Here is a 10,071-nt window from a genome sequence, read left to right as displayed (position 1 = left end):
CCGTGCCCCACCCTCACCCCAGCAGGAGCAGGCGCCCGCATGCAGGCTGCCCGGCCCCCTCCCCACACAGTGAGAGAGCAAAGCGGGTGCGTAGTGGGCGCAGGACGGGGCGGGGCGGACAGGCAAGGCCCGGCCCGGCCCTCCCCGCTCTGCCCCACCGCCCCGGGTGTGGCCCCTTGCCCAGCCAGGCTCCTGGCGTGGCCACCACACGCCCTTCTGGAAGCGGGTGGGTGGTGAGGGGTGAAGGGCCCGGCTCCGGACTCCCCCGGGTGGTCCCAGGACCAGCCCCCAAGTCACGGGCTCCTGGGTCGGGCATGGAGATTCTCCCCACCAGGGCTCTGAGCTTGGCGGCCAGGTGCAGGAGGCCCCCGGGGTGGACGGCCTCGCAGTCCCTGTTACGGACCCTGTCCCTGAGGCCGCGGTTCTGGGCCCTGTGGACTGTGGCCAGAGCTTGGCGCCCTGGGGTCTCTGTTCTGGAAGAGGACGGGGTCAGCAGAAGGCCCCCAGTGAGGACACCTGGTCCTCAAAGGGGTGCGGGGCGGCGCCTGCCCCTTCTCGGGGGTGCCCAGGGCAGAGGGCGGGGCGCCAGCCAGCCTGCTGAGGTCAGGTGTGGCGCGAGGTGCTGGTCCGGAAGGTCACTCTGTGCCCCGGGCAGCTCTAGCTGAGGCCCCAAGGGGTGGTCAGCAGGCTGTGGTTCCTGTCAGCGTGTCCCCAGGACATGCGCACCCAGGGCAGGGTCAGGCCCTCCCTGGGCACAGGCGGCTGGCTGTGGCGGGGACTCTGTCAAGGAAGACCTGCGGTGAGGCTGCCCTAGAGGAGGGTCACATCCCTGCGGAGCCCAGAGAGCAGGGACCTGCCCCTCTTGGGCAGCCTGGAGGGCTTCCTGGAGGTGGCAGCCTGCCAGCTGGTCCTGGAAGGAAACTGGGCCCGCCATGGTGGCTGCAGCCTGCAGTCTGCCTGTTGTCAGAGAGCTCTGGGTTCATCCCCGGAGGGGACCTGACTTCGGGGCTGTTTCCCTGATGAGTCCATCAGTACGATCACACAGGGGTGTGAGCGTTTTGTTCCAGTTTGCATGTCCACAGCCAGCCCGGTGTGATAGAGGCGTGCTCAGGCTGGTCCAGGACGCCCCCTGCAGGTACATCATGAAATAGAAATGTTCCCTGTGGCCAGGAGGGGACGGCCATGGGGGTGGGGGCTCCTACTCAGCAGGGTCTTAGCACCAGGCCCCAGGCTGCAGAAGGGCCTCACCCCAGTCCCCAGGTGCAGAGCTGGGCTCGTGGGCCCCCAGTGGCCTTGGCCTGCAAGACGAGGCCCAGAGAGCTGGGAGGGGCAAGGGGTCAGAACCCTGAGCCTTGGGCTAAGGTCTGCCTCACGCAGCAGGAAACTGCTATGGTGGGAGATTTTGGGAATGAGCAGAGGGTCCCGTCCGGGCTGTCTGCACCAGCTGGCCGGGCTGGCTGTGAGAATGTGGATGCGTGGCAGGGACTTCTGGAGCCTGCAGTCCATCTCCTAGGCCAGGGACTCTGTGAGGGCTGCCTCAGCGTGTGAGACTAAATGAGATGGATTGGACAAGCTCTGAGGAGGGCCCCTGCAGGCGGAACGTTATTAACGTGTGTGGTGTGGTTATTTTCACTGCCAACTGAGCAGTCGCTCAGTTGTGTCCACCTGTTTGCGACCCCATGGACTGCAGCACGCCAGGCTTCCTTGTCCTTCACCATCTCCCGGAGCGTGCTCAAACTCCTGTCCGTGGAGTCAGTGATGCTGCCCCACCATCTCATCCTCTGTCGTCCCCTTCTCCTCCTGCCTTCAGTCTTTGCCAGCATCAGGGTCTTTTCAGTGAGTCAGCTCTTCGCATCAAGTGGCCTAAGTATTAGCGCTTCAGCGTCAGCATCAGTCCTTCCAACGGCTATTCAGGGTTTATTTCCTTTAGGATGGACTGGTTTGATCTTGCAGTCCAAAGGGCTCCCTAGAGTCTTAGCATTTACTTTGAAACATTCCTAAAGCACAAACCTCCTCAGCAAAAGCCTAGGTTTTGAAATGCTAACCACACCCGTGTTCCAGAGGAACCTTGCTGAGATGCGGTGATCTCACTCTCACAGTGAGGAGCAAGGAGGGGAGCTGGTGATCCAGCCTCACCCACGAAGAGTGGGCCAGATCTTCCACCTTCCATGACGTCCATGCATCTTACCTGGGCTCTCTCCTGCCCCGGGGGTCCCGGTGCCTGGGGCAGAAAGGGGCCGCGACACCCTCCAAAGTAAGGCGGTGTTGAGTCTGGGGAGGAGGGTGGTCCACGGTGACCCTCACCCCTCCCACCAGGCACAGGGTTAGATTTCTCCAGACAGATGGCTCAGGTGCCCCAAGGGCTGCCCCAGCCTCTCCTGTTGGGAACTTGCAGAGTCTCCTCTCTGTCCTGTTTGCCGCACCATCAACGGGACACGACCCCCACTCACTCACTCATTCATCACACGGGGCACAACCCCCACCCACTCACTCATTCATTCATCACCTGGGGCACAACCCCCACTCATTCATTCATCTGTCATGGGGCACGACCCCACTCGCTCGCTCATTCATTCATCTCTCACACGGGACACAACCCTACTCATTCATTCATCCGTGATCAGGACATGACCCCCACTCATTCATTCATTGATCACATGGGACACAACCCCACTCACTCATTCATTCACGCGTCACACGGGGCACGACCCCACTCATTCATTCACGCGTCACATGGCACACGACCCCACTCACTGATTCATTCATTCATCCGTCACATGTGAGCCACGTTCTGCGATTGTTCAAAAGGGGGATTAAAGACTAAACAGGAGGAGTCTGTCTTCAGGAAGCTCAGAACCTGCTGAGGAGCCCATTTGTCCCCTCACCCCTCGGTCCTCCCTTCTCTCCGTCCCTCTGGTCAGAGTGCTTGCTCTGCGTGGCAGGAGACGCCGCTCGGCTGTGCGAAAGTCGCATCCAGACACAGAGCTGCGTCTCTGAGGTTCGAGGCCGTTCCCCTGCTCTTAGCTGCTTGGCTGCACCCTGTGATCACAGTTCCCACTGGACAGGAGGGCTGCCCTGGCTGCAATTCAGGGGGCTCAGATCTCCTTCCCTGAGTCCTAGACCACTTCTAAAGGTGACTCTTTCAAGAAACGTACTTCCCAGAGCCTAAGGCATTTCTGATTGACACCTCAAGGGAGGGGCTTCATGTGTAGATTCTCAGCAGACCCCTTCGCACCAGGCTGCCCACTGGGCCTGCCTGTGGGTGCCCATGGCTGTGATGCTTGTCAGAAGTTGTCTGAATGAGCCCTGTCAGGCCATCGCAGCAGGGGTGGTGGTCACACTCAGAGTGCCCAGGGGGTTGTGCTGGGAGCCCTGAGATTCTCTTACCTCCCCCCGGGCAACCCCTAAGCCTGAGGGTGCAGTTCAGTTCAGTTCAGTCACTCAGTCGTGTCCGACTCTTTGCGACCTCATGGACCACAGCACGCCAGGCCTTCCTGTCCATCACCAACTCCCAGAGCTTAATCAAACTCAAGTCCATTGAGTTGGTGATGCCATCCAACCATCTCATCCTCTGTTGTCCCCTTCTCCTCCCACCTTCAATCTTTCCCAGCATCAGGGTCTTTTCAAGTGAATCAGTTCTTCCCATCAGGTGGCCAAAGTATTGCTGGAGCTCTAGCTTCAGCATCAGTCCTTCCAATGAATATTCAGGACTAATTTCCTTTAGGATGAACTGGTTTGATCTCCTTGCAGTCCAAGGGACTCTCAAGAGTCTTCTCCAATACCACAGTTCAAATGCATCAATTCTTCAGTTCTCAGCTTTCTTTACGGTCCAACTCTCACATCCATACATGACTACTGGAAAAACCATAACTTTGACTATACAGACGTTTGTTGGCAAAGTCATGTCTCTGCTTTTTAATATGCTGAGAGGGTGCAGAGGCAGGGCTAAGGGGCTCCCGTGACACAGACCTGGGAGAATGGAACCCTGTCTGGCAGGACCCCTGCCTGGCCACAGAGTCACGCTGTTTGAACAAGAAATGAGATGGAGAGGATGTTTTGCAACACATGACATTTTCTTTGTCAACAATTTTTTTTTAACTTCTTAATCATTTTTATATTTTGGCCCTACAGCCTGGCATGTCGGATCTTAGTTCCTTGACCAGGGTCAAACCGGTGTCCCTGCAGTGGAAGCTCAGAGTCTTAACCAGTGCACCGCCAGGGAAGTCCCAACAAAACTTCTGAGTTTCCAGTGTTCCCCATGTGGGTCCTTGCTTGTTTGAGCCTCACACTGTCTGTCCCAGAATTGAACCTGGGGTGGTCCTGTCGCCAGGTCCCTGCTGTTTGACCACTTAGGCCACCAGGCAGAACCCCTCATCCAGGACCTTCTCCCCGCCTGGAGGGCTCACTTGGGGTCAGGAAGTCAGTCGAGCCTCCGGGACGTGGACAGAGGAGCGTTCAGGCTGCAGGGCTGTGCGGGTGGGGATTCTCCGCACGGCCGGGGGCTCTGCTGGTGCAGCTTGGGAGCCCGCCCCTTTGCAAGCGGGGTCCGGAGCGTGGCCTATGGCTGGGAGGGCAGAGTAGGCCCCGTGGCCTCGCTGAGGGAGCGGCTGGACTGGCCCTGCTGTGGCTCAGAGTTTCCCCAGGATGCCTGGGTGCAGAGGGTCTGCGGAATGACAGGCAACCTGACGGTGAAGCGCAGACTCTGCCCTCGAGGCAGCGCCCCCTGGCATCTCTGCCTCCGTTGTGCGAGGGCCCGGGAATCTGCTTTCCTGACCAGTTCTCAGTGAAGGGGACGCTGTGGCTCCAGAGTCCCCATGTCTGGGCCACCCGTCCCCCTCAAAGTGGCACCGGGGTCTGGCTGAGTGTCACTCAGTCAGAGGGAGCAGTGCTGTGGGGCCAGGGACCGCAGTTCCCGGGTGGCCTGATGCCTGCTCGGGTACGGGGGCTGGCAGGGTTGGCCCGCTTCCCAGTTGCCACCTGGGTGCACTGTGGCTCCCTCTGAGCCCGCTGGGTCTGAGCTTCTTGCCATTTCATCGAGGGGGCACGAGTCTGCCTCCCACAGCCTGTCCAGCAAGCTCAGGGGCCCCTGTGTGACCGCCTGGTCACCCCTGCTGGGGTGGGCTGGGCCCTCACACCCCAGCCCTTGCTGAGGGAAGGAAGCCCTCTGTGTCCTTCAGCGAAATTTGAGGCAGGCTGACAGGGGGCAGTACTGAGCCAGTGGGAGAGTCTGAGGCGAGGACTAGTGACCCACACTGCCTCCGCTCCACACCGGCTCACTTAGCCGGCAGGACGGTGACTGCCACCATCCGACCAGGAAGCAGAGAGTGGTGTGTCTGCTGACAGCCCAAGGTCACGTGCTGTGAAGTGGCATCTTGCTCCGAGCTGGGCTGCTGTGGGCCTCTGGCTCTGTCCACTGGCCCAGTCTCTCAGAGCTGGGGCATCTGGGGGCCCCGGGGACAGAGGGCATCTCTCTGGCCCAGCTGGTCCTGCTGGGGACAAACCCAAGGACATGGGGAAGGGAGTATCTGCAGTGCCCAGGCTGGGGGCTCAGAGTGGGCTCCCCACCCCCAGGGGCTCAGAGTGGACCCCCCATCCCCCTGGGGCTCAGAGTGGACCCCTGCAACCCTTGTGTGCTCAGAGTGGACCCCCCACCCATGTGTGCTCAGAGTGGGCCCCCCACCCCCAGGGGGCTCAGAGTGGGCCCCCCACCCATGTGTGCTCAGAGTGGGCTCCCCACCCATGTGTGCTCAGAGTGGGCTCCCCACCCCCAGGGGCTCAGAGTGGGCCCCCCACCCGCCTGGGGCTCAGAGTGGACCCCCCACCCCCCGGGGGCTCAGAGTGGACCCCCCATCCCCCGGGGGCTCAGAGTGGACCCCTGCAACCCTCGTGTGTTCCGAGTGGGCCCCCTACCCTCGTGTGCTCAGCGTGGGCTCCCCCCACCCCCTGGGGGTTCATAGTGGACCCCCCCACCCTCATGTGCTCAGCGTGGGCCCCTCCACCCTCATGTACTCAGAGTGGGGTCCCCCCAGGGGCTCAGAGTGGGCCCCTACCCTCGTGTGCTCAGCGTGGGCCCCTCCACCCTCGTGTACTCAAGAGTGGGGGGCCCCCTGGGGCTCAGAGTGGACCGCCGACCTTCGTGTGCTCAGCGTGGGCCCCCTCACCCCTGTGGACTCAGTGGGGCCCCCCCGGGTGGTGTCTGGCCCCGGGCATGGCGGTCAGCAGCCCCGTGGGCAGCGTGGTGCGGCGCCCGCCTGCTCCGTGTCAGGCAGCGCGTATCCGGCCGGGTGGCGGTGCTCGCTCTGACATGTGGTCTTTTCTGTGTGTGTGCGTGTGTCCTGGCTGCCTCCGCCTTAGCGTTTCGTTCGGAAGTGACACTAGGTACAGCTCACTTTTCTCTTCCGCGCCCGCTGGCCCGCCCTCTCCGGTTTCCAGTGTCCCCGCCCGCCCTCCTGTCCCCCCACTGTCCTCAACTCCTCCCCGTGGGTCTGCCTCCGTGACGTGCCCGGCGCTGGCCCTGCCCTGTCCCGCTGCTTCTCCCGTGCCCCCGGACTGCGCCGCGGAGAAGGGGCGGCGCCTTCGCGGCCTCGCTGCCCTGCCGTCCACACCCCTGGGCGGGGCTGGCCGTGCGGGAGCGTGTGCGGCGCCCCGCTTGCGCTGACCTGTTCTCTGCCGCGTCTTCGTGGAGATGCGGGGTGGAAACCGGGGAATCTGGGGCTGCCACGGCTCGCAGAGCGGCCACACTAGGGCTTGAGGCAAATTCCCAGCTCATGAGTGACGGTCCTCGACTCTGAGGCCGGGACTGTGGCAGGGGTTTAGGACGATTGTTACTGTCGGGTAACAGGAAAGCCGGCCAGGAGTGGAAGCCACCACTGGTCTGGCCCTTGAGGCTGCCCCCAGCCGCCCGCAGCGTGGGCTCCTGGCCGCTCGCTCCCGCTCTGGTCATTGCTTTCTGACTTAGACACTGGGGACAGAGAGAAGCACTCGCGGCCTGCTCTGTGGGGTCCGGCTGCGGCCACAGGGGCTGTTGTCTTCAGGGGGCCACCCCGGTTTCCACCCCCAGCATCATCCCCCAGGGCGGTCAGTTGGGGAGGAGATGCCGCAGAGAGCTCTACAGACCCGGCAGGCTCCCTTCGGGTCCAGGGAGAGGCCGTGCGCCTCCTTACTCAGGCTCAGGGGGCCCCTCGCCTCTCCTCCACCCTCCCATTCCCGCCTCCGCTCCAGAGCCCTGGGCTGAAACCTCCCACCCCCCAGGGTGGCGCTCAGAGCGCTCTAGGGCCCCCTCTGGTGGGGCGTCCGGTGCCCCCAACCCGGCCTTGTCCTGAGTAAGGAGGGGTCGGTCCTCCCTGGACCCTGGCCCCAGCGGCTCGCCCTGGAGGTGGCCCACACGTCCGTCTGTCTCTGTGTGTCCGTCTGCACGTCTCCGTCCCCGCTGAGAGCGCGCCGCACTCCGCCATCTTTCTGCCTCATCTCTGCTTCCTTCTAGAACCTTTTACCAGTTCGAGGCTTCGTGGGACAGCTCCATGCACAACTCCCTCCTGCTGAACCGGGTCACCCCTTACCGAGAGAAGATTTACATGACCCTCTCTGCTTACATCGAGGCAAGAAACCTGTGCCCAGGGCCTCCCCTCAAATCACCTGTCCCCCACCCCCCGAGCCTGAGTTGCCAGACAACGGACAGTAAGGGTGCTTGTTAGTCCCACACAACCCCAGTCAACCCTGTTGTTTTCTCAAAGGGCTTCTTGAGTCCTTGAGTTAAATCTGTGTACTTTTAATGGGAATGCTCAGAATTAGTCAATTCCTCTATCTTTAGCGTGTGGGTTTGTCCTTGGGGTTGCGAGATGGGTGCAGCAGCACCAGACATTGCATCTGTGTTCCAGACAGCACAAGAACAGAAGCCTCCTTTTCCCCATCACAAGGGTCTCTGGCTGCGACTCCTTTGGAAGTATAGGAGGAAGCTGGGGGTGTGGGCATTTCTCACTGGTACAGCAGCCAGCAGGGTGGTAGAGACAGAAGTACCCAGCCACCCTGCCTCCCTGCCCCCAGAGTCTAGCTACTGTGGCTGTAACATGGGGACCAGTGTGGCCACCCCATGGGATGAGGTTTGCTCAGGCTGAGCAAACACTGGCAGGGCATCACCGAAGCAGGGCCCCAGGACACGTCCGCTGTGTCAGCTGTCTCCCTGGAGCTTCAGGAAAACAAAAGAACCTGCTGTTTGAGACAGCGGCTCGCTCCTGTGGCCTTTAGGGTTGACCCGTGGGTGCACAGACAGTGTCCAGTCAGATCCTCACAAACATTTTGGGCAGTGTGTCATCCCAGTTGCATGGTGAGGAGACTGAGGCCCGTGTCTGGGATGTCGGGGTGTCCTGTATGGACACCTGGCATCTCCAGCTGGAGTTGGTCCAAGGCGGGGCCAGAGACTCACCTGTGTTGGGGCTGCCCTGGGGACGGGGGGTGGGCAGGGTCTGGGGCTTCGGGCGGTGCAGCTCTTGGGCCTCCCCTGGGAGGAGAGGCTGGGGGGCTGGGTCGGCACCAGCGAGCCTGCACTCAGCCCCAGAAGGAGAGGCTGGGCCGGCCCCAGGCGAACCTGTGCTGAGCCCCCCACCCTGCAGATGGAGAGCTGTGCGCAGCCGGCCGTGATCACCAAGGACTTCTGCATGGTCTTCTACTCACGAGATGCCAAGCTGCCCGCCTCGCGCTCCATCCGCAACCTGTTCGGCAGTGGAAGCCTGCGGGCCTCGGAGAGGTGAGCCCGCCAGGAGCGCTCTCCAGCCCATCTCGCTTGGACCAGCGGGGGAGGCCTCTGCGCACTTGTGGGGACACAGATGTTGTGTTGTGGGGCAGGAGAGAGCTGGGGTCTGCCTGCCAGGTGCAGCAGGAAGGCCTGTGTGTCCACTCTGGGGCTCCCATGGGTGGTCCTGGGTGACCTTCCACCCCAGCGGCCATGGGGCCCTGTCGCTGGGCAGGGTGAACACTGGGCATGGGGGGGTGGGGACAGAGGGACCCTGGACGGCACGTCCCCAGGGACGTGTGCAGAGCCAGGCCTCCCAGCACCCCAGGGGTCAGACCCCAGGCCCAGCGCCCTCTCGCACTCTGACCGCTCTCTGCATTCCTGGGGGAGGGGAGGAAGGCAGTGGAGGGACCCCGCCCCAGGAGCGGGGACACCCAGGGTCCCTGCTGGTCACCTTCAGTGATACTCACACACCCTGTGCTGTGGGCGGCTGCCCTGGGGGGCACAGCCGGGAGGAAAGAGCATGGGGGTCCTGGATGGCCATGACCCCGTGACTCTGTCATCCAGGAGGTCACCTTGGGACTGTGGGACCCCTCCACAAGCGGGTTAGTGGGGTGCCCTAGGCAGAGTCAGCAGTCCCAAGACAAAGGGGGCCCAGGGGGGGTCTGGGATGGGGACCCTGACACCGCAGCCCCCACTGCCTGCCGTGCGGGCCGTAGGGCTCGTGCCCAGAGTGCATGTGACGGTGAATGGGTGCCCGGCCGTCACCACACGGTTAACAACGCCCCCTCCACAGCAACCGCGTGACGGGCGTGTATGAGCTGAGTCTGTGCCACGTGGCTGACGCAGGCAGCCCAGGTAGGTGTCTGCCCTGCGCCCTCTGGCCGGGGCTGGGGGAGCCGCTGACAGAGGTCAGGGAGAAGGGTCCACAGGGGATACTCGGGTGACCTTGGCTATGCTGCTGTGTGAGGAACCCCTCACCTGGAGACCCTGGGGGGCTGGAGGATGGTGGGGGTGGGCACAGCCCCCGCAGGGTACATCATGTCCGCGGCCCGTGCAGGCATGCAGCGGCGGCGCCGGCGAGTGCTGGACACGTCCGTGGCCTACGTTCGCGGCGAGGAGAACCTGGCGGGCTGGAGGCCACGTAGCGACAGCCTCATCCTGGACCACCAGTGGGAGCTGGAGAAGCTGAGTCTCCTGCAGGAGGTGAGGGCCGGGCCCCCCAGACCCCCACCCCCGCCCCAACCGCATTCTCGAGCTCTCCCGCTTGTCACGGGGCTCAGAGCCTCACGATGGCCTCCGGCTTCTGGTGGAACGTTCGCACTTGGTCCAGCCGCAGATGG

At 62.8% G+C, this 10,071-nt stretch overlaps 1 protein-coding gene across 12 annotated transcripts in view; it reads left to right on the top strand.

Annotated features, from left to right (window-relative positions):
• KIF1A (kinesin family member 1A) overlaps nucleotides 1–10,071 on the top strand; it is a 66,479-nt gene that overhangs the window by 48,920 nt on the left and 7,488 nt on the right. For all 12 annotated transcript variants that reach the window (XM_040232018.1, XM_040232017.1, XM_040232012.1 and 9 more), the window contains 4 exons: nucleotides 7,484–7,598; nucleotides 8,610–8,743; nucleotides 9,525–9,586; nucleotides 9,789–9,934. In XM_040232018.1, the coding sequence (XP_040087952.1) occupies nucleotides 7,484–7,598; nucleotides 8,610–8,743; nucleotides 9,525–9,586; nucleotides 9,789–9,934 (457 nt within the window). The remainder of the gene's footprint in view (nucleotides 1–7,483; nucleotides 7,599–8,609; nucleotides 8,744–9,524; nucleotides 9,587–9,788; nucleotides 9,935–10,071) is intronic.

Source organism: Oryx dammah, unplaced genomic scaffold, assembly GCF_014754425.2.
Source record: "Oryx dammah isolate SB20612 unplaced genomic scaffold, SCBI_Odam_1.1 HiC_scaffold_28, whole genome shotgun sequence".
Lineage (NCBI taxonomy): Eukaryota > Metazoa > Chordata > Mammalia > Artiodactyla > Bovidae > Oryx > Oryx dammah.
Note: the sequence above shows the minus strand (reverse complement) of the source record. Positions and strands in the feature narration are given on the sequence as shown.